The 24,085-nt window shown below is 40.5% G+C and overlaps 2 protein-coding genes across 2 annotated transcripts in view; both read right to left on the minus strand.

The window, feature by feature from the left end:
- The window catches only part of LOC126412712 (uncharacterized), a 64,656-nt gene extending 41,138 nt beyond the window's left edge, over positions 1-23,518 (minus strand). Inside the window, exon 1 of the mRNA XM_050082430.1 lies at positions 23,509-23,518. The gene's annotated coding sequence lies outside the window, so the exon portion shown is untranslated. The remainder of the gene's footprint in view (positions 1-23,508) is intronic.
- LOC126412711 (uncharacterized) lies at positions 13,761-23,533 on the minus strand. Its single transcript, XM_050082428.1, has 6 exons — positions 23,439-23,533; positions 22,195-22,305; positions 21,575-21,711; positions 16,800-16,864; positions 16,539-16,622; positions 13,761-13,929 (listed from the first exon to the last, which is right to left on the minus strand). Exons 2-6 carry the CDS (start codon positions 22,303-22,305, stop codon positions 13,805-13,807), a joined length of 522 nt encoding a protein of 173 aa, XP_049938385.1. The 5' UTR covers positions 23,439-23,533; the 3' UTR covers positions 13,761-13,804.
- Between the last annotated feature and the right edge of the window lie 552 nt (positions 23,534-24,085).

The raw sequence follows: 24,085 nt of genomic DNA on the forward strand, positions 1-24,085 counted from the left end.
AAAAGGAAAATGTCCTGTAAAGGAAAGAAAAATGTTTAATCGATCTGCAGAACTGTTCCGAAACACGTATGTTTCAAACACATTTTATGAAGTAGTAGAAGTAATGATGATGTGATATACTTGCAGAAAGCGTGCTGTAACCTGGTTTTTATATCCCTTAACTGAGCGGCAGACCTTTTTCTGCATAAAAATCAACAAAACAGATATAACACGTTTTCAGTGTGGATAAACAAGGAGTCCTGCCCCCTCATAAAATTAAACGTGTGAAAGAAATTGCGTCATGGGTCCATTAATCTAATCATCAGACACAAAGGGGTCGGGAGACGCACATTGATATCTTTTATGGAAAGCTTAATTGCATCGCATCTAATTTAATGTTGAAGACTAATTACTTTCATAAGGTATGTAGCATGGTTGCCGAAAAGAGGACCGTATATTGTAACATCATTCATTGAAATATATCATCTCTCGAATACCTGGCTCAGCAGTTACCAGAAATAGCATTTCATGCAGTGTCTCAGACATTAAAGTTCAAAGTTTTAAAAATAACACCGATTTTTAAACTGACTGGTTTGAGACGAGAAACGAACTTTTGAATAGCACTATGAAGATTTTCTTAACTAACGTAAACAACTGACAGCCTAAAGTAACAACTTAAATTCCTAGCAATAGCTGCAAACATCGAGCGCCATTCTCAATGCATCTAAACCTCGGCGCCACTTCAAACACCCCTATTGTCTGTTGCATACTATACACAAACGACTTATTGTAGACCATTATAATAGAGATCCATCTTGCACGACGTAGCGTTATCACTGTCGATGCCAACACGTATTTAGTTCGCAACAACTCTCTCTCGTGCGTAGCTCGTTCAAGATATCGTACCGCCTAGTATATTCACCTCTCGCCGTTGGTATCTTATCTTAAAACACACAGTTTAGGGACTTTTGCCATCTGTGTGTATTTAGAGAAACCTGTAAGTGAGGAATCAAAGACAGAAGCAATAGCTGAATAAACCTGTTAAATAAAGAAACAAAAAACCGGATATTAGAGAATATTCTACGGGAGATCGCGGAGATATATTTGCTGATTCGTTTGTAGTTCGTAAAGTGTTCTACATCAGGTTGTTCTGCGAGTCCACGAGGTTACGTTACGAACGCGTTATGTAGTCTTGGTGTAACACTTCATTTGGCATTATGATCCGTGCAGACAATAACATACCACATACATAACGTGCAGCGTAAATTCACCATTACTGCTCATGACGATGTGTGTGGTTAACGTCAGTTCGTAGCAATAGCTTCTGTCTCAAGGAGTCAGTAACCTTGTAATACTATGGGGATGTTCCTAAAATTGTATTACCTGCAGCGTACATATGAAGTATATGTGACGTAAAGCATAGTTCTATACATAGGACGTTTCTAAATGAAATGCGTTTGGATGTCAAAAGGGAAATGAGTGAACCCTTTAACATCTACCGTAGCAGAATATTATCGAAGGATCTCTCACAGAACGCAAAGAAATTCTAATCATATATGAAAGGATTGAAACTGATGGTAGTGGAGCAAAAGCAGGGAGACTCAACTCGTTTTTAAATGTTTCTTTACAAAAGAATATTCTCGGGTATTGCCCCAATTTCACTTTCACATCACTGCAGAGACGTGACATACAGATATTAGTGTCAATGCTGTGGGAAACAGCAGAAATCACTAATTTTGAATAAAGGTGAAGGGCCCGATGGACTCCCTATTAGATCCTATACCGAATTTGCGGCTGAGCTAGCCCCTCTTTTAACTATAATCTATTGTAGACCCCTCAAACAACAAAGCATGCCCAGTAACAGGAAGAAAGCAGAGGTCGCAGTCTACAAGGATGGTATCAGAAGTGACCCACTAAACTACCGTCAAATATCCTTGACAACCATTTGTTGAAAGTACAAATTCTGAACTGAAACATAATTATGTCATTTCTACAGGCCGAGAAGCAAGTACTAAAATAAGTGGCAAAATGCTCTTAAAGGTGCCTGATGTGCTGTAGATGGTTTTCTGTAAGCTCAGATTCTAACGAGGCACATGAGTACAAAAAGGTGAACGCCACATCTTCATAGAATCACGAAGGGAATAGTCTAACCATGTAGTAACGCCCACCACACACAAATGTAAAAACGTTAGCTTTAAACTATTCGCCTTTATTTTACTCTACAAGAACTACATAGGGTACATCACTAACTATTGCCACCTGGTATAACTCAGAAAGTATGATAGTAGCTGAAACGTTTGTGGGAGAAATGTTACATGGGACAGCGGGGGACATATATCGACGTTGGTTTTTTGTTTCTAGGTGGGGTCGTGTCAGAGATATGAAGGTCTACCTCATCTTTTTTTTTAAAAAAAGGATGCTATAGTTTGGTACTTATTTTCTGATAGCAACTATCGAGACGAATCCAATGATGTGTAACAGTAGGGTCTTTGAAGGTCAACGAAGGTCACAAAGGTGGCAAACGTCCATTTACAGAAGGTGTTCGAAGTGATGACCATTGGTATCAATTCAGTGCTGAAATCTTCTTATCACGCGTTGAGTGGTATTCCTTATCACTTTGGCTTTTTTTGAAGCACATGCTCTGACAATTCTCTCTCGTATATCGTGGAAATAGTAAATATTCACCGAATACGGGGTATACATCTAAGGTACTACTGACATGCAAACACCATTCGACGGTTTCGTAATACAACACTAATACGAACGGTAAGTCTCAAGTATCGTCGAATCAAGCGAATGAAATGACGCATTCCTTCGAAGACAAGTCGATAAGCTTCTCATTTACGGAGAATGCCAACGAAACTCAGTGAGAACTAGAGACTTATACGCTAAAAGATATCTTCAAAGTACTCACCCTACGCGTCTTACAATTAAATATGTGTACGACAAATTGAGAACAACTAGATCTTTAACGTGCCGGAAACATATCTGGCAAAGAAAAGTTGCTAACGAGGAAACGGAAGTTGGTACTCTTGCCACTTGGTTTGAGATCATTGTGTTTGTTTGCGTCACATCGCAAGAGAATCTGGAATGAGCCACAGCAGTGTTGTTCGTGTTCTGCATTGCCTTAAATATCTTCCCTACCATATCGGTCTCCACCAAGAATTAACTGGTACGGATTGTATGCGTCGCATCGAATTCTGCCGATGGGTTCAACTTCAGATTAAGAGGGATAACACATTTAATAATTTGATTTTATTTACTGACGAGGCTACATTCACGAAACAAGGGAATGTTAATTTGCATAACATGCATTACTGGACATCTAGAAAATCCATGTTGGCAGCGGCAAGTTGCACACCAAAAACAGTTGTCGGTGAATGTGTGGTGTGGGATTATGGAGGACAGATTATAGGCCCCTATTTCATGGAAGGAAATCTTAATGGTAGGAAGTACACCACTTTCCTGCAAGAAACATTAGTTCTGTTATTGGAAGAAATACCCTTAGGATCAAGGAACAGAATGTGGTATCAACACGAAGGAGATGCGGCACATTTTTCGCTGATGGCTAGAAATGAGTTGCAGAGACAATTTCCAAATCGTTAGATTGGACGCGGAGGAAATGTGTCGTAGCCGGCTCGTTCGCCAGACTTGACGCCTCTGGATTTTTTCTTGTGGAGATTCGTAAAAGACATTGTTCGTAAAGACGTTCCAACAACACCTGAAGATATGTGAGAGAGAATCCTCAGAGCATGGACTTCGAAAAGCGTCGAATTGATAAGGAATACCACTCAGTCCATGCTAAGAATATTTCAGCACTGCATTGGTAACAATGTTCATCACTTGGAACACCATCTGTAAATGTACGTTCATGCCACCTTTGTGTCCTTCGTTGACATTGAAAGACTTTACTGTTACACTTCACTGGATTCGTCTCGATAGCTGCTATCAGACAATAAGTACCAAACCACAGCATCCCATTTAAAAAACAAAACTGACCTTCATATCCCTGACGCGACCCCACCTAGAAACAAACAACCAACGTCGTATTTTGGCACCCGTTGTCCCATGCAACATTTGTCCCACAGACTTTTCAGCTACTATCGTACTTTCCGACTTATTCTTTGTGGCAATAGATAGTGACTCACCCTGTAGACTACAGCGAACGGCCGGCCACGGTGGCCGAGCGGTTCTAGGCACTTCAGTCCGGAACTGCGCGGCTGCTACGGTTGCAGGTTCAAATCCTGCCTCTCGCATGCATGTGTGTCTTGTCCTGAGGTTGAAACAGTACCAGCGATGGCGAGGCATGACAGAATATCTGACCAGAGAGTTATTTATCGTTGCTAGTCTGCGCTTGACCGCGCGAGTGTTCAGTTGCGAGTTGGACTCAGGCAGTTGCGTGTAACGAGTCGGCAGGAACAGTAGTAGTGTGTGAGGAGTCGGCAGAGCGTGTAGTCTGTTGCGAGTTGCACTCAGTCGGCAGTACTAGTAGCGAGTGGACGGTTGTACTGAGCGGGCGTCGACATGGGTCTCTGGTCACGGTTCTGGACGAGGTATATTGTTATCGAAGGTAATGAAGCAGCACTGCGCTCAGCTAATAACATATGTTAATTGTAATTAATTTGTTCAAGAATTGCCCCAATAATAATTTTTCTACAAAGTAACCTTTTTTAAAAAAAGATTCATTTCAAGTTCAATAATATTTCCCATGCATTCCCTCCAAGAATCAAAATTAAACATGGGCCAGCATTGCACGGAGCTGTGCCGAAAAATAAGAGCAGATATAGATGCAGTTTACTGAGGTAAGAATTTTGGATTTTGTGTTCAGGTTTAATTATTGCACACGGCCGAAGGTCAGCGCAGCTGCCCTTATAAAATTTATCAGGTTCATCTTAACGTTAATTTTGTGGGGACTTAAGATTTTTGCACATTTTTATTATCATTGAGTTTTATTACTGTGGGAAGCTAACATTTGGCTGTATTTGCATTATCATTCAATTCTTTTCATTTAAAAATTCTTGCTGGGAGGTTACAATTTCACTAATGTTGACTATCGTATTTTCACGGGGAGGTTACAAGGTTAATTAGGTTTAGGTAGTTCTAAGTTCTAGGGGACTGATGACCTCAGATGTCAAGTCCCATAGTGCTCAGAGCCATTTGAACCATTTTTACAGCGAACGCCGTAAGGGAGATGGCGGCCTCGTAAATGGGAGACTATAACTTGGCTGCAACAGATGAACATTTTACTATAACACACAGCCTTACGTCAGACACATTAATTTTACGGGATCCTTTAATAAATTTTGCAAAGAATAGCAAACACCCTACATCCAAAGCCAAAATAGAACAACTAGAAATTTGACTCAACGTTATGTCACCACCAGTAACTTTGTGGATTTTTTATACTACCTCCAATACACAAATAAAATTTACGTTGGAGAAGAACTAGTGACAGACGATGGTAATGTTTAAGCATGTATTTGAGGATGTACAGTGTGTAGAAACCGCTGAACACCTGTATCGGATCACAGTAGAGGTTCTACGTACTAAAGTGACAACCTATGGGTTGCTCACCTTCTTTTATGTAGCAAGTGCGGTGTGCAAGCTCAGTGTTGAGTAATTTGAAAACTAACTGCACTTCAATTTATATTCATTGGCAGAAATTAATCATTACATCTTACATCACTCGACTTCGTTATTAGTAAATTATTATCATCTGGAAATAAACAGTAAGTCCGCCAGTTAAGCTCTATGAAAATTCCTCCTTACAAAATTTATATTTAGTATTTAAAAATCAAAAGGGATAAAGGCTGATACGTTCCTTTCCTGTGTTCATGTATTCGCGAGGTCCTGAAACAACAGTACCGAATTGTCAAAAAATCTTAGATAGGAAGATTTGCAGATCGAAACTACAAGTCCTCTCTAAATACAACTTACCACTCTCTGTAAAGCTAGTGCATGCTGCTGCACATTACCTTCCTTAACATATTCCAAGTCACAGCAACAGTATTCCGAAATTATCCCACACACTAGTACACAAGTCGGCTTTCAACCATGCTCGACACCCAAGTCTCTCTGACACTCGGACTCACTGCTTGACAACAATATAAACTTTGTAATCCGGAGAGCCTCAGTCATACATGCACCCTCGAAAAGGGTTACTTGTGGCCAGTATCACAAACAAACCTTACACTTCTCATGGGGCGAATCCTTTCAACAGACCTTCAGTATAGCGAGAGGAAATTTCGTGTACAGCAAGCCAAGCAAGTTTCTCTTGTTTAACGCCAAAGTGAAACTTATGGTATTATCGCTGAACATGTTTGACGTTTGCCTTATTTATGGTGGTTCTTGTAATAATTTTAGCGAGTTTTTCAGCAACCGGTTCCAATTGCTAATCGTTTTCCAGCATAGATATATATATATTCTATAGTCGGTAAAAAACTACTCATCTCCCTGCTGATCAATCTTCCGTGTTTCCCATGAAACTTTTTCCGTTCTTAATGTTTCGTCCAGAGCTGCACTGGACACCTTCAGAGGCGTTCGTAGTTTCGCTGAGTCTTGCTGAAAAGACGACACAGCTCTGCACGAAACATTAGGGTCGGAAAAGTTTCATAGACCATGAGCTTACAACACGGAAGATTTAGCGCCTGTTAAGATATCCGGTCGTGGGAGAGTTCATTGTTAGAATACACACATCACATAGGGCTAAGTGACCTATTTCATTTTATTTTTGCGTGCGTTGGGTAGGTTTCCGTGGTGACATTTTGACACATTGCTGTTTTGGGTAAAATTTTTCCTCGACATTTCCGGCATGTGGTGCGCAATTTTTGTGGGGATAGTTTATTGCCATGGCGTGCTGAACCGCCGTCTTTCTAAGTGCGAATTGCGAGTCCACTTTGATAATCACTAGGCCACCTCACTCGACCACTTCATGTATGTATCATATAGTAGATGGTGGCTTTATTACTGGGTGATCAGAAGGAAATGAGATGTACCACCTGTCCCATTTTCCTTATCAGCAGATGATAACACTCTTACCTGGTAATATTCTACTCCCTTCACTTATAGGTGATGTTACTATTTCCCGGATTATTTATTACAGAAGAATCTACAGATCGTTAACAGAAAGTGAAATGAAAATAAACCACATACAATTTCGATAAAACACGACATTTGCGAGGTAATCCTGTCACATAAATTAAAACTTAGATAACCCATTATTTCGGGTTGTATGCTCAGCTGTTAGCTTGCTGTAAGACAAGACAGATATACATGTGAAACATTGAGAAACGAGTGAGAAACGTTGACAACTCGTCAAGTTCGCAGAGAGAATGATAAGCGGAAAAACCTAAATGAATGGTGGGAAATGAGATTGTGTTAGTAATAGGAACATGAGGCAACCCGAGAAAACTTCGAGCGTTAGCGTCACTGAGATCATGACACTATTGTGTCACACTATTGTGAAAAACGTCGTAACTATACCTGATTGAGTCTACAAATGCCTGCTTCCAAATTGATGGAAGTCTACATACGTACAATAAAGTAGCGACAACTCCGGCACTATATTTATAACTAATAAGGGGACCCTCCAACTGTAAATCATGGACTTTGATGCGCTTCACTTATGTTGTAGATGAGCTTACTATGATTTCTGACTATCCGGTTTTTTAGCGACGTGCCTTGATTTTTGAGAAAATCGATTTTCAAGTTCATTGCGTGCTCTACATATCCTTAACATTTCATTTATCCTCAGGAAGTCAGCGTAGCGCAGAGGTGAAGGTTCACGGCTACTGCACTGTATGTACCGTATGTACTTTTTTTTCAAAATCGACCGAATTTTTCAATTTTATTTCAAAAAATGTCAAGAAATAGTGTAAGATGTGCGAAATTAAAATACATATTCAGTTATTAACTTTTTCTGTCATACAATATTATATAATCTTATTATTCATCGTCCACATTTCTTGATGTGCTAGAACAATATTGTGGGTGACACTTATCATAGAAACAACCGAAGCACAGATTTTCGCAGCACCACGTGCATTTTCTGAAAGCAACCATCTCATAAATGCACGGTTTCTTTATGAGCGATAGCGGGAAACACAATTCTTTTGCATTCAAAAAGTTTCGCCTTCATTCGCAAATTTCAATGCAAGCCATGCGTATCTAATCATGCTTTCAAAATCAGGTGCGCTGAATTGATGTAGAATTAGCGAATGTAATGTTATTGAATCTTCGCTAGAAGCGATCTCTGTTTTGTCTTCCGTCAAGTCGGGAGCATTCTGACTTATTTCCGTTAAGATATTCTCCTATCAGTAAAAATGAACATCGCAGGGCTGGCAATAAGGAGTACACATTGGTAGGACCACTTTTAGGGTGCAGGTGGTGACGGTACAAACCCCCGTTACTAGATGAATAGGTCTAGTGTGCAAGGATTGTTTTGTGGAAAGCAAGCGCGATATGGCGCGCTATTCACGGAAGCGGGTGGCGCACCCGCGCGAGATTTGCAACTTGTCGGTGTGATGTGGTTTTTCGTACATTAGGCGGAAACCATGTAACTTACGGTGAAGAGCGATCCGGAAGTGGATTATGGTCTGCAATATGCACCTTCTGAAACATCGATCATTATTTTAAGTCACGAGACGCAAGAGTTATAGTAACTTAAAAATATTTTAATGTCACAAATACTGAAAAATTAATAAAAATAGTAAATAACAACTTACAGAGATGAGCGAACACTCATTAAAAACGTCTCCTCATAGCGAATCGAGTGCTATAGTCATATGCTAAGATTCATAAATAATTAAGCTCGCAAAAAGCAATTAACGAAGTTTGATGGTAAACTGTTTATAAAATTCAATAAAAAATTCATGACGTAAAGAACGGCATTATATAATATTTTGGGTGGCATCACATGTGTTTTAAACTAGTTAAGTTATATTATACACTTAACTTGCAATAGTTTTCGTTGTTTGGAAATTATTATTAACATTTATCACCCATAAAACATTAATTATTACAAATATGAAGATTTTCAGCAGCACAATGTGTAGATCGCTATAGATTACGTCTAATAACAGTGCTATATGCAGTTCTACGTTAAAATTTTGAAGCACAGATGTAAACAAACAAATTTGTGCTAAGTGGCAAAATTTTGCAAAAAACTAAAGCCTGATTTACGCGCGATAGAATAATCCTAGAAATTAATGTAACATAGTAGATAATATGTACATTTTAAAGCGGTTCCGATGGTGTACTTATTTCTGTTGAGGGAACTATGTGACATAATTTGTAATCTTAACTGGTGAGACTGGTATTTGCATAGCCAGTGGGGGTTGACATCCGAGTCTATATAAGCGAGTGGCCATCTTGGCCAGGGTGGCAGTCGTTGGTGAGTCGGGGGGGGGGGGGGGGGGTAGTCGTTTCGCAGTCGGTGAGCGTGTGGGTGGCGGAGTTGGCCGGTGTGTGGCGAGCAAGCCCCACTTGTGGGCGGCCCATGTGGTCGTTTGAGGAAGAATTTCTCGCGCCGATTTATTTCAACAAAGAGTATTGTTTAATACTGCAAGCATATATTTGGTGAACTGGAAGTGCTACGATCGTTTGTATGATTACGAATTACGAGGTATACATCGGCGTAAGTAAAAATGTGGCGATCTCTGACTTCGCGCGGAAACTGCTAGAAAAAAGAGGACAGTGGGACTTACGGTTCTGTTCGAGTTGATTGAGTAACTCTCGGTCATAGCAGCCTACATTACTGCTATTGGGGGCTCGGAGTGAAATTATTATTAAAGTAAAACTGTAAACCATCTCACCAGTGCTAATTTCATTGCGTGAAAGAAATTAACGACGCCTATAAATAGCGATGATAAAAACTTAATTGAACTGTTTCGTGAAAAATGATTTTGCTATAATAACCGCCTAATTTTTGTTCCCTAGCATAAAATGTACTCATGCCCGACTGAATATTAGTTCAAAAGCTATAACTAATGCGCTGGTGTGCAACAGTGTACTAATGCACCAAGTGTGGAAATCATCCTCTGAGACTTACGTGAGAACCAAAATTTGCACTAACATTTTTTAACGAACATATGTATATGCACATTCGTTTGAACTCTTCAACCGTACTTATTTTCCGCCCCAATTTCCTTTCATCAGTGAATATCATACAAAGTTGAATTGCTTTTCCCTCCCCACGAATCGATAGTCTACAAAAAAAATTTCTGTCCCACACACGGAAGAATTACAGAACGCAAAAATTCTTCGTACACCCGTTTCGTGAACTTATCGGATTCCGTGCAGGACATGACTACATTTCTGTATTTCCCAGGTAATTCGTCTACTCATTTTTGAACGTTAGGACCAAATTTTCCAGACGGTTCTTGTATACATAAAAAAACATGTGGGAGCAGGATTCGAAAACGGTACCTCCACCGTGGTAGCCGTGAACCTTTACCGCTGCCCTATGCTGACTTGTTCGGAATATATGTAATGTTACGGGTATACAAGGTGCACAATGAAATTCAAAATCAATTTTCTCGAAAACCAAGGTCCGTCGCTAAGAAACCGGATAGCCAGGTACTCACGGCAAGTGCCTCTACAACATATTTGAGGGGCATCAAAATCCATGATTTACAGTATGGAGGGTCCCCTAGTGACTGAAGACTACCTACCGTTTGGTATCTGGGGATTGTCTCTCCGTGGTTTGTAAACTCGGGCGCAGCAGAGCAGTGTGCGTTCTCCGCAAGAATATGGTTATAGTAGCCATCTTAAGTGGAGGTGTGAGTAAAATGGTTCTTGCTGCTTTTTGCTGGTGGGGTACCTCAACATCCGGGTGCTCTTGATGGTGATCACTGAATAGCGCCAATTCTCCCAACGTTGGCAGGACTGATGCCTTTACGAGTCGATACGGCTGCAGCTTGAATTTGAAAGTAACGGCCTACAACTTTTACCCGTGTTGGCAATCTTGATAATTTTCTGAGTTAATTCGCTGGTGAACACCAAAATTACTCCTCCATACAATGGAAATACCCAGGTGAGCTATCATTCTATCCAGTTGGCCGGGGAAAATTGCTTCTAACGTATAGATTAACCCATTAATTTCATCAACTTTTTAATTAACTGGTTTATAGGCCCGTGACTACTATAATTGAAATCGTGCTTATTTATGCAATCACATTCTGAGATTCGAAACATCATTGTAATTCAGTTAAACTCACTTTCTTTCTAAGGGTAACGGGCTGTACAGCCGCTGAGACTTCTTCGCATATTTCACACGCCTTTGAAAAATGTCTACGTTACAGGATTTTCTGTTATTCGTAAGTTATGTACTGGTGATGCCATCCGTTGCTGATGTGTCTGGCAGGTGGTGTCGCCTGTTGGGAACTATACGAACTGCATGCTGCTGCACAATGTTCTGAATCTAATTTATAAATCAGACGTACTGAATTAGGTAACTGGAGTGTAAAGCTGCAAGTGATTTAAATAGCACTGTGAACAGTGTTTTGATACGAAAAATAGTTGAGGACTGTGACTTTGCGCAGATGGTCAGGAAGGTCACTGTTAAGAAGGCCAGTGCATGACCAACTCGTGATCTGTGCCTCGAGAGAAATGCGCTGCACACAGAGCGGCCCCACAGACTGTCCAGCTGGAGAGCATGCCCATAGCGCCCAGCGCATTGTTGGAGAAGATTGGTGCACGTGAGCCTGTGGCGGTTACAAGAAAATGCTTGTGCCTTCGTTAATATGCTGCGAGGAGACAGCACCATCACCACCACAATTGTTTTATAAGATTTTAAACGATTTAGCCGCATTCGTTTTAACTAATTTTTGTACGAGGGCATACAACCTCGCCGTTCAACGCACACAAGCTCTCGCACACCGCATATCTCCGTAGTTGAGTTTATTTTAGGACAACTAACTCTTTCTAGCGGATTTTCTTATTTATTCTATCTCCGAAACACATTCAGTTTATCAATGAAATCGTTTACGACTTCCAGCCGCGTCAGGTGGTTAAAATACGACTAGCTTTTGATCGGCTATCTTCGAGTGGTAAATGACTGTCTTGTCGCCGTGGCCTCGCCTTTACATAGCCGTGCTGCTCACAGGCAATGTTTTCGGCGTGCGTCTTTCGCGCTCACTACAGCCTCGCGATGGTACATTCAGTTTAACTTCTCATCTGTAGCATAAAGCGACATGGACCTGAGAACTTCAGACAAAATACTATCTTCTAACCGTACACGAAGAAAGTTAATTCCAGATATTCGTAAGAGCTGTATAATACCCCACATGTTCTGGTTGCACGAGTTTCTTTTCATATTCTAGTACTGGCGCCTGTGCTGAAAATGAAAACCGTTCTAGCTTCCAAAATACCTCGAGCACGTTCACACAAGTGAGAAGTTACAATTAATTTTTTTCCTCTCCCGCTGATTCACATGAGACTTCCTGCGGTTTGCAGGGAGCAAAACATTTACCCTTGAATAAACAGGATGTCACATAACAAAATTCGTCTGAAAGTTAAACAGTTGCGCGAAAACCATTTACAGACTAAAAGCAAAGTTTTACCAATTAAGAAAACGAAGTGCTTTCTGAAGTGCAGCGCGAGGTATTTTGAAAACTTCAATGTATAACTTAATTTGTTGGTAGAGATATACTGGAAAGAAAAGAAACACATATTATCCATTTACGTTTTTGAGTGTCTGAGATTGATCTACGTACATTCAGGTTATTGGATGCAAATATGGGACTTTGATAATCAGTTCGACGTAAGGAAACATTTTGTTCTTTTACTCTGAGCTAATCTAAATTCCTTGGAACAACAACCAACTTGTTATTGAGAGAGGACTGTGAAAACACAACCAGTTCAAATGGTATTTCACATAACACTACACTGATAAAGATATTATGACAAAGTACCCGCTAACATTCACTTGGAAAATATCCTCTTTTTAATAAGAAATCGAATTTATACAACGAAGCCAGATAAAATACTGAACCGAATAATTACATCTGCTATGTCAGCCCACAGAGACGAATAACAGGCATTCAATTTTTTTTTTTTTTTTTTTTTTTATGATGCTGTAGGTGACAGAAGGGAGACCACAGCATCTAGAAATGACACAACAGTCAATTGTTTGTTGAATATACAGATAATTCTCTATCTTTCAGTATTAATACTGGCCGGCCGAAGTGGCCGTGCGGTTAAAGGCGCTGCAGTCTGGAACCGCAAGACCGCTACGGTCGCAGGTTCGAATCCTGCCTCGGGCATGGATGTTTGTGATGTCCTTAGGTTAGTTAGGTTTAACTAGTTCTAAGTTCTAGGGGACTAATGACCTTAGCAGTTGAGTCCCATAGTGCTCAGAGCCATTTGAACCATATTAATACTGGTTTCTAAGTTGACAGAAATATGTATAACTGTATAAACACTTTCCATTTCTTTTCATAAATATTGTCTTGTTAAGTCTGCAGTTCAGTTGTATCATCCGCTGAAAATGTGCTTGGCATCTTCTTTATGATATGTACATGGCTGTGTGGTGTGATCAAAATGTTTCGGAGACATCCAGGGCCAAATCTGCAGCGCGGGGAGAACACACTATGCAGAACTTTAACCTCCTCCATGTTGTGGAAAATAGAGAACCGTCTATATGATAACCATGAGAAACTTTTCTAAATGGGGTGTTCATTCCTCTGGGAAACATGATTCGTGGAAATTAATGTTACTCACTTACATGAAAAACAGCATCAATAAAATTAAGGATTGGGAAGTAAAATTAAAATCAGTAGGAGTTTCTGCTGAAGTTCATTTATTTACGATCGGTGGTCTGCATCGCTCAACAACTGACTTTCTGGAATTTTGATCTATCGATTTCAGGGCGAGCGTCGACCTCTTCCCATATCTGGTTGACCAGATCGCCACTCGGATTCTCGGCAGTGGTGAAGATGAAAGTCATTTCATCTGAAAAAATTTAGGAAAAGAAAACCTCCCGTTCAGCTCTTTGTACATAAGATGTAAATTATATATCAAATTCAGATGATTTAAAGTTACACAGCAGGAATTTCGAGAAAACAATACAAAAGAATATGTGTAAGTAATTGATTAATCATGTAGTTTACTTTTGTTGAAATATTTATCGTAGCATAGGAATACTTAATCAGAATAAACCTGTCTATATATCGCCTGAAAGAAAAAGAAGTACCAATGGTAGGATGTTAATGTAATTTTGTACATGTGCACACAATCAGCGAATATGCAAATAATTACCTGTGACTGATAAAATGGCACAAGAGTGTATTACTGTTGATCGTGTTTACTGTTGTCAACAAAATTGATGGGCTACATAAGGAAGGACACACAATCGTGTAACACAACATTATCAGCAGCTATTGGGCTTTCGGAGGGGCCTCCATATGGATTTCTCTTCAGTCGTCAGGTCGAATTGTACAACATCCAAAATTGGGGCCCGAATATTGGACTGCATGAGAACGTGAGAGCGCGCTTAGCCTGATCACAATCAAGAGTCCAGTCAACCACATCTGACCGACACATGTGAGCATCACCCATCGTGCAACTGGAGCATCGTAATTCCTTCATATTGGCATCTGCCGTCCGGAAACAAGTAATGGATCGCAGTAACATCCTTTTTCGTCTCGCACCATTCCTCAGAAATTATCAGGCCCTACTAGGGAATGAGAGTCCCATTCGTGGGCTGCCGTTAAATCCAGAATACGAACGGCTGCGATTGGAGTGGTGATGTGAGTGGGAACCGTGGACTGCTGATCACTTACGTCTTGTTGTGTTTCACGACGAGTCGCGGAGCTGCACTACCGTGGATAATCATTGTCTGCGAATATGGCGGCGATCTAGGGGAGGAGTCCCAGTCTCCCAACGTTTTGGAAAAGTACACCAGTGTTACGCTTCACATCGTGATATGGGGCGACATCGGGTATGAATAATGGTTACGGTTGATAGCGACTGAGGGAACTCTGACGGCACATCTAAAAGCCTTAGACATCTTGCGTCCTCATGATTTGCTTCTCATGCGACAGTACTGTAGTGGGATTTTTTTTTTATACGACAGCGCTTTTTCACACATGCATGAGTCTCTGTAAATTGTTTGTGTTAGACTGCAGTTTTCTCGTCACCAGAAATATCCCCAGATCTGTCCTCGATAGAATATGTGTGGGACAGCTTGGATGTTTACTTCGTCCCAGTGGCAGTACCCAGACTATCAATAACCAGTTACAACAGTGGTCACTCATCTTGCCTCATGAAGGGATAGAGCTGCTTTATGCCATCTTTCCCAACGGAAATATCAGAGAGGGTGCAATGGCATGTGGACAATTGGGCTCTTGTTGCCAACTTCTTATTCAGTATGACAGTAATCAAATAGTTTACGCCTCCGTTCATGAATGCTTCACTTTCTTTGTCCGGCAGACTATTTACGTCTACGTCTCCATTGGTTCTGGTTTTGTTAGTTTCCAAACCAAATATCCTCTATGAATAGTCTAAACTTGGTACAAATGCTACTGATTGATATCTCATCATTTTACCCATCTTGAAATAGGGTGTAATAGACACGATGTCCATAGACACATCTCTTTACAATGCACGCAAAAAATCTTTTGTCATGGTGTAAATACGTCCAGTTTCATGTTGACAGTATGACGTTCCATCTGTCCTCAAAACATTTATTGCAGCACACTGCCAATACAAAATATAGTGCGAGTCTTATTTCATGATCCTTGAGAACCTATTCTCTCTCCACATCAAAACTACAGAGTGTGCCTAGGAAAAACGTGTGTCTTAACTCAAAATCATAAAGTTCGTATAGCGATGATAATGAGAAATCATAAAAAAAACCAGTTTCATATGGGGGTGTACCGAGAGTCGTTCTGCGCTGGCATTATTCGCAAATGAAACAGAAACCGTTAATACGTTAGTAGTAGCCTCCGAAAAACACTGCATAGTGGATTAAGAAGTACAGAAACAGGCGTTAGCAACCATTTATTTAGTCTTCAATATCTGAGAGCTTACGAAGTTGCAATGAAAGTTGATTGTTGGTGCATAGTAATGGCAGACACAGCTAGCGTCATCATAAAAAATATGTTTTAATACAGTTTTTTCGCCACTAATGGTGTAAACCGAACTTTTCTACCTATCTTTACTATACGGCATTAGTCCACTAGAAATATAAGAGCTAACCACGCTTTTCGTACCTAACCTTCGACTGATTGCTGTACTTCTGTCAGATTACTCCTTAATCATCTGGAATTGTCCGTATATAATTACGGAAAATTTTACTGCTTCTGGGTTGTAGATAATGTCTGACAGATTGATTAACTGACGGATGATGTACTATGTCGAAAGGCAGTTTCCTTATGTAGACTACTCTTCCAAGATGATTCGTGAGTCAGCGAATACTGTTGAGTAGAGAACGATAGGAATCCTAGAGTCCTAAACTACCACAAATAACCTGAGTGATGCTGCCAACACCTACCTCCACCATTAAACATTGTGACAGTCTGCTGATTAGTACAACTGAGAGACATATATGTGCAGCTTACCGCCACTCTCCATGCAGAAGTGTTCAATGAAGATGTCCGCGCTTCCATAGACAAGGTTGCGTTCAGCAGTCAACATTTCACCGTCTGTAATACACCGTGTCAAACGGATATTAAACTCATATATAATATTACGAAATTAAATACGATACAGCTGAAAAAGTGTCATAGACAGACGTAAGTAAGACATTCTTACAGTTTTCTCATCGCTGTAGAACAATAAATAACACATTACTGTTAGCAAGCTCTGAGACAGGTACTTCCACGTGCCGTAGTAGGTACTGTGAAGTCTGTTTCCATCGATAGTGACGTCGGCAGTGACAGCAGCTCTGAAACGATGCGGTCATAACAAGCTTTAATCTTACTGTAAGGCAGTATACCAACAACTATGTACATGCAGTGTATTATGTATATGTAGTATACTATCAAATATGTATTAAAGTAAAGCGAATTTAGTAGCAGGTAAATTTCTTTTGCTTATTACTGAGGAAATATAACGTTTCTAATAAGTACACTATTGTACCTTAAGGTGGAACTTCAAGTAGTTATTTGTCTCCAAGGCTCTCAGGACATATCACACCAGGTAAAAATACTATTGCGTAACAGTGATTAAAAATAGTTTTATATCTTTCTCTTTTTTCTCAATATTATTTTTCTCTATACCACTTTATTCATTCCAACACAATTAGCCAGTCCAGAAATTGATGACTCTGATGAAGTGTACTTGGTAACTAAATGAATTAAAATCACGTGATCTACTGTTATCAAGGTGAATCTACTCCATAATGTGGACATTTCGGCCTTCGTATCGCAGGTAACAGGCACTGCAATATGTTTCGTTTGTCGAGATTTCTCAAGCGTCGTAGACGTAATTTCTAGAACGAAAAACGAATCATGTTCTGGAAGAGTAGGGATAAAATTTTTGTGGTGACGTGCTAAGATCCTCCCCATGGACTACCCCCTGAAGGTTGGTGGGGAAGTTAGTGTGCCTTAATGTTCGGCTGAGCTACGCTGACGGGAATAATGCTCCTGGCAGACTGGTCAATTTGTGAGATTTCAGATAAAGTGTAGTCCCTCTCGGGGAGGAGAGGGCTTAGCTGATGTTAGTTCCATTTACTAGTGTCAGACTTCTGCGATACTAGGCGTCGAAGCCCGATGTTGTCCTTCACTTTCCTTGCCTTTGAATAATAGGCGGAAATTGGCAAAGGATCTGAGAGTCTGTTCAGGCTGCCGATACCCGTTCGGAATCAAAACTAGCAGAAACATCCACTGAAATTTGATTAATGATTCAGATCTTGAAGAATTCTAGGCAGCTCAGCCTACAAACCCTACTACTTCAACGTCCAAGAAGATGTGAGTCGCGTGACGTCTACTCAATGCTTAGCGTACAGTGGCTGTACCTTATGCAGTCAGCGGGAGAGGATGAATGACTCGATTTCTGGCGCCTTTAAATAACAAGAACATGTCAGCTAAGGGAGATAACCCCGAAAGAAAATACTGCTCCTCCTAGGAAGGGGGTTGTGCAGATGGCAGGCAACCAACTCTCGAAAAACACTCACTACTCCTAATGCCCCAAAGAGCCTCGGAAACACGATGGCCTCGAAAGTCAATGTCAGAACCATGAAAAAGGACAAAAGGAAATGGATCGACGGATTTGTCAAAGTAGCAATCTCGAATATCACAGGAATTTCTCAAAAAGAGATAGAACTAGCAAATATAATGAAATATATGAATATCGATGTTGTAGCAATTACAGAAAAAAAAATGGAAATGAGAGGTAATAAATATGGGGGCGATTACATTATGTTCTGCATTGGAGTCGAACGAAATGAAAGAGCGGACAAAGGTATGACGTTACTGCTGCGTAAGAGATGGAAAAAAGAGACCAAAGATTGCATATACACAAGCGAAAGAATACTCATAGTCACACTGAAACTGAGAAGAGGCAACGCCACCAATATAAGCATATATGCACCACAAAAAGGAAAAAAAAAGAACTTCAGAAAACTCCGAATAAATACAATGCTACTGATCAGATTATTACGATGGGTGCAGGAAAAACCCCAGTAACGAATGAATCAGTAACGAATGAGCCTTTTGCAGAACCGGTATGTAGTGAAAATGGAAAAACACTAAGAGATTTTGCCACATACAGTAATCTAAAGATAAGCTCGGTTTTCAAGAAAAGAGATATGCGTCAGTATACTTGGGCCAGTAGGAGTCTTAGACCAATAACTGACACCATTTTAGTAGATGATAACCTAGTGGGTCAAGTAAGCGATACAAGAGTTCATAGAGGACAAGATCTAGGTCAGATCATTTTCTCCATCGTATGTCCATCAAAGAAAATGACAAAACAAATAAGTAATTAACAAGGTCAAAACGTTTATAACATATACTTGCTGGAAGAAGACAGGATCAAACATCTTTACCTAAGCAGATTGAATAAAGATCTAGCAAACTTGCAAACTAAAGATAATATAGAAGGAGAATGGCAAAATCTAAAGAACGTGATACGCAGAGTAGCAGAAGAAGCCCTCTGTAAAAATCAAAGAAAAGGAAGGGTCTAAAAATTTGGAATGAGCATATACGAATAGCTGTTAAAGAAAAACAGGATGCATATGCGAAGTACATTGACTACCCCACTGCTGAAAAGACGGTCTTATAAAGAGAGAAGAAATATAGCTAAATGTGTAGTCAGAAAAGCACACCAAGATCATTGGGATATATTTATTTTTAAGATAGAGAATGATGTTCACGTGAGAAAGAAATGCCCTAACAATAAGGTTTTATAAACTTTAAACACAACAGAGAAGGAGAAGATACAAATAAAGAATATTTAAGGAGAACAGTGGATAAAATATTACAAAGTGTCAATGTATGATGATACTGAAATTGAAACAATACATAACACGGGATCAGATGAAACGCAGCCTGACGGAGTAAAATCTGCTTCAACATCGCTTAAGAACAGAAAAGTGGCAGGAGAGATGGTATTAAAGCCGAATTGCTAAAATATGGAGGAAGGAAATAACGACTGATACGTCTCTTAAACGAACTTTGGAAGAGAAAAAATATCTCCAATCACTGGAAGATTGCTAGAGTGATATCAATTTTCAAAAAAAGGAGGCAAAAGCCTATGCAGAAACTATATAGGGCTAAGTTTACTAGATTCAGCAAACAAAATATGTGTTAAGATCTTAAACAAAAGACTTAAAAACATATTGGATGCAGTACTACATGAGGAACAAATAAGTTTAAGGAAGGAACGTGCTAAGATAGATGCAGTTTTTATTTTACAACACGTAATACAAAACCGCAGTGAATGTAAAAAAGAAACACGCATTGTTTTCATCGATCTTAAAAAAGCTATTGACAATGTCAATAGACAGAAACTTTGGAAGACAACGACGAATCGTGGATATGCAAAGCATCTAATAAATGAGATATAAAGTATATATTACAACACAACTATCACTCTAGATCTCAACAGAAAAGCGTCTAATGAGATACCAACTAACAAAGGAGTACGGAAAAGCTGCTGTATCTTCCCAATTTTGTTTAACATTTACATACGTGAAATAATGCTAACAGGGAAATAGAATTTCAAAAAGGTATATACCTAGACAGGACGAGTCTTTTAAATAACTTACTATATGCTGAAGATGCAGTGATCGTAGTAGATAAAGAAGAGGACCTTCAGAAAGGAATTTAAATAATGCAACAAATAAGTGCGAAAGTTGACTTTTAGAAAGCAACAGAAATAACATTGGCCTTCATGGGGAAAGGACACACTAGAACCAATATATTGTTAGTTCAAAAGATTTTAGAGCAAATAAACCACTTCAGTTACCTAGGATGTAAAGTGACATATGGCTATAGCAAATATATAGAAATTAAGCTCAGTAAATTTAGTCGTGTATGTGGAACAATTAACAGAAATCTTAACTGGAAACCTAGGAAAGACACTCAAATAAAATTCTACAAAGCGGTTGCAATCCCCGCACTGCTCTATGGAAGCGACACCTGGGTGGTTACCAAAAACCAAGAAGCCGTATTCAGACGCAAGAAATGAAATTCCTAAGACGAGTTAAGGTTTGCACAATAGAAGACAGACCAAAGAGCCACGATATTAGAGATGACCTAAAAGTTTTTAGTCTAAATGATAAACTGTAGAGTATAGGAGAAAACTGAACGAACACCAAGAGAGAATGGAGAGTAACACACTAACAGGCTAAAATAGATCAATGCCAAGGAAGAAGAGCTAAATGATGACCCCTGCAATTATGGGTACCGCAGCAGGTAACATCGCCAAACGCCTGTACAGGACGATCACGGCAACGTTGGGTACCACTACAGGAAACTTCGCCTACTACCCGAAGAGAGGACGATGAAGAAGAAGACATAATAAGATATGTTTTCCGAAGGTTTCCTAGATCACTTTGGCCCATCGTTGCCATGAGCTCTGGGACTTTACTATAGGTTGTACATTTTACATGCTTCTCTCTCTTCTAGAATAAAAATCTATAATTTCTATTTATTTGGAGCATGGTGCTGAGGTAAATAAAGCCGGCCACAAACGGAAGTAAGGAAACTTCAATCATTTACTTGGAAAGGTGCTGTCGGAAGCGGTATGCCCTTGCCTTAACCCGACCACTGAACGTTTGGAGCCACAGGTAGACGTGCTCTAGAACAAGGTGCCCTAATCACAGTCAACGTTGCTGTTTTCCAAGTTAAAAAGGTTTCCCGACCTGCGCTTCAGCAATGCTGATGAAAGTAGAGTTGCGCTGTGGGCCATGAACTATGCTGGATAGTTCAGTAGGTGAAGTATTTGCCCTCGAAAGGGAAGGATTCCGGTTTCGAGTCCCAGTTTTTCCGTGAGTTTTGTTCTGCCAGGAAGTTCCTTTCAACTTGTGGTCTAGTGCTTAATCACCCAGCCAAATGTGAGGCAGACTCACTCATTAGCTGAGTCGATAGTAAGAGACTCCAGTCACCGTTACAACGGACGTCGTATACAGATCAAGTGTGGAAGTACTCACGATGGATCCTGGCTGAAGGCACCGCTGAGCGTCATCTGGTTAGCAGCCGCGCCAGGGTCCTGTGTGAGGATGAGGCAGCCCAGGGCGTCCAGGACTGTCGAAGAGTAGCGGTACTGCTGGTACCACTTCTTGTGGGCCTGTGGACGAAGCGCAACACGTCTGCTGTAGTTACAATGTCTCGCTCGATTTTAAAGAACGTACAACAGCACTCGAAACTAATGCTGGGACACTGAGACAATTCTCTGTAGTTCACGTACTCTGTAGGATTTAGAGAGCCCACATTAAGGTACTCTGCCATAGAAGAGATCCCGGGTTCGATTCCCGGCGGGGTCAGGGATTTTCTCTGCCTCGTGATGACTGGGTGTTGTGTGCTGTCCTTAGGTTAGTTAGGTTTAAGTAGTTCTAAGTTCTAGGGGACTGATGACCATAGATGTTAAGTCCCATAGTGCTCAGAGGCATTTGAAGGCATAGAAGAGAGGAACAATGTGCACAGTGGACTGTGTTCCACACTACAAGTGCAGATCCCACATTAAGGTACACAGCAGTAGATGATGGGGGCGAAGCGTATTGTGTTGCTTTGCACGTGGCCAAAAGCAGACTGCCAGGTGACGGGGACTCACCGTGGTGACGCTGAAGGTCTCTGTGGAAGCGTCTGGCAGGGTGCAGGTGTCGGCCAGAACTGCCCCAGCGAACAACAGCGGAATCAGCAGCACCATGGAGGAAACCATCATCTGCACAACAAAAGGCCGCCACCTGTGAGAATTTCGTACTGCAGTCCTGGAAAATGGGTCAGTGAATGCGCTTAAAGTGGTTAATATTTAGGTATATTCTACTGCTGCATATTCGTTTGTGTAAGAACTGATATTAGAATCGGCGCAATGCAGTTATGAAAGCGGGCGATGAAGCAAACGCTTATGCGAGAAAACTTTTTCTACAGAACTTTTGTTGCGAAGCCATCGCGTCTGTCCTCTGATATAGCGGGAACCGTTTTCATAGCCAAAGTCTCCGAAGCATGAATACGTTCAGTCGCGATTTTTGCCTGTAATGCGAATATAAACTGACAGTTGTAACATTGTAAGTTGCTTAAAGACCATTCATCCTTAACAATAAATTTTTCTCTATATAGTTTTATAAAAAAAGAAAACATCGAAAAATACGTCGAGACACATTTTTATGAAAGATGTTTGAAAGCAGTATACGAGTATATTCTGAAGTCTGAATTAGTCTTAAGGCCATTTGAATTGGTCTAAGAGCTATTTATATTGTTGCAGCGGTCACCTGATAATGGCTCAACAGGTCGATATCACCATCATGACTGAATATAATTACGGTCCAGGGGCAGAAGTATTGTCAATTTGAAAGCGTTATTTTGCGACAGCAGTGGCCCCGGAGGTAAACAGTTACTAACGATCCGAATTCACGGAAGCGTTCTTGATTAAATTTCTAGCATCTCCGCAGTGTTTCATGAGGTATGCACATGTGACACTGTCTGTGTCGATTGGTTCGTCTCAAGGGGACGCTACCTTCAATGGCCCCATTGGGGATACTCGAGAGAAATAGAATCTGTGCAGGCATTTCCCCATACCCTGTCTTACGGTCGTAAAAAATATCACTCAAATCACTACAACTTCTACGCTGGACATACACACTTCAGACATAGCATTAACAATTTACGGCAAGTCACCTTCGCCGAAGAGGTAGGAATTCAAGGCTGGTCTTCGGTATCGTCAAGTTTCTTACTCCTGCAACTTCGATATTGAACTGCACCAGGTCACGAAAAGTATTTATTGGCACCAAAGTATACTAAGAAAAATTACAGTCCCTTCATGACAGTGAGAACACCTGTTCATAAGAAAAGGCATACCTCCAATACGTGAAATGAAGTTCGAGAAAAGGGAATAAACGCTGTATAAGAACAAGAGGCTGCAACTTACTGCTAACGATTGCTCTGTCGAATGATAAGCGGTGAGAGCTCATTCACCTTTTTATACTATACGCCCCGACCTTTCTCTCCTGCAGCCACATGTCACTACCAGCTGAACATACTAAAGAGAATTCGTCAGACGTCATTAACAGAATGTTTGTTTATCTGTGTGCCTATTTCGCCGTATGACCGTCAAGTGTCACCTCCAGTACTTCATATTTATCTTGTTCCGACGTGGCATAATGTGTGTTGACGTCACTCTTATTGGCACTACTAATTATTTATTTATTCGTTTCACCATCTGAGGAGCACCCGGGACCATTAGTTGGCACTGGTCTTCTTGGCTTTCTTACCCTTCTTTTCTTCCCAAAACTTCCTCATCCTTTCACTATGGGCCTGTCTTCTTTCCTGTGTCCATGCGTTTTTCTATTTCAGATTGTTTTCCGTCTTGTTTTTGGTTGTGAACTCATGATTTTTTGTCTGTAGGCAGTCCATATGGTTTCTAGTTGGTCAGTACTGAGTTCTGTGAGGTCATTTTGGGTTTCTCTCTGGTTTGGCGAGTTGCTTTGATGATAAGGAAGATTTTC

Source organism: Schistocerca serialis, chromosome 7 (assembly GCF_023864345.2).
Source record: "Schistocerca serialis cubense isolate TAMUIC-IGC-003099 chromosome 7, iqSchSeri2.2, whole genome shotgun sequence".
NCBI classification, from domain to species: Eukaryota; Metazoa; Arthropoda; class Insecta; order Orthoptera; family Acrididae; genus Schistocerca; species Schistocerca serialis.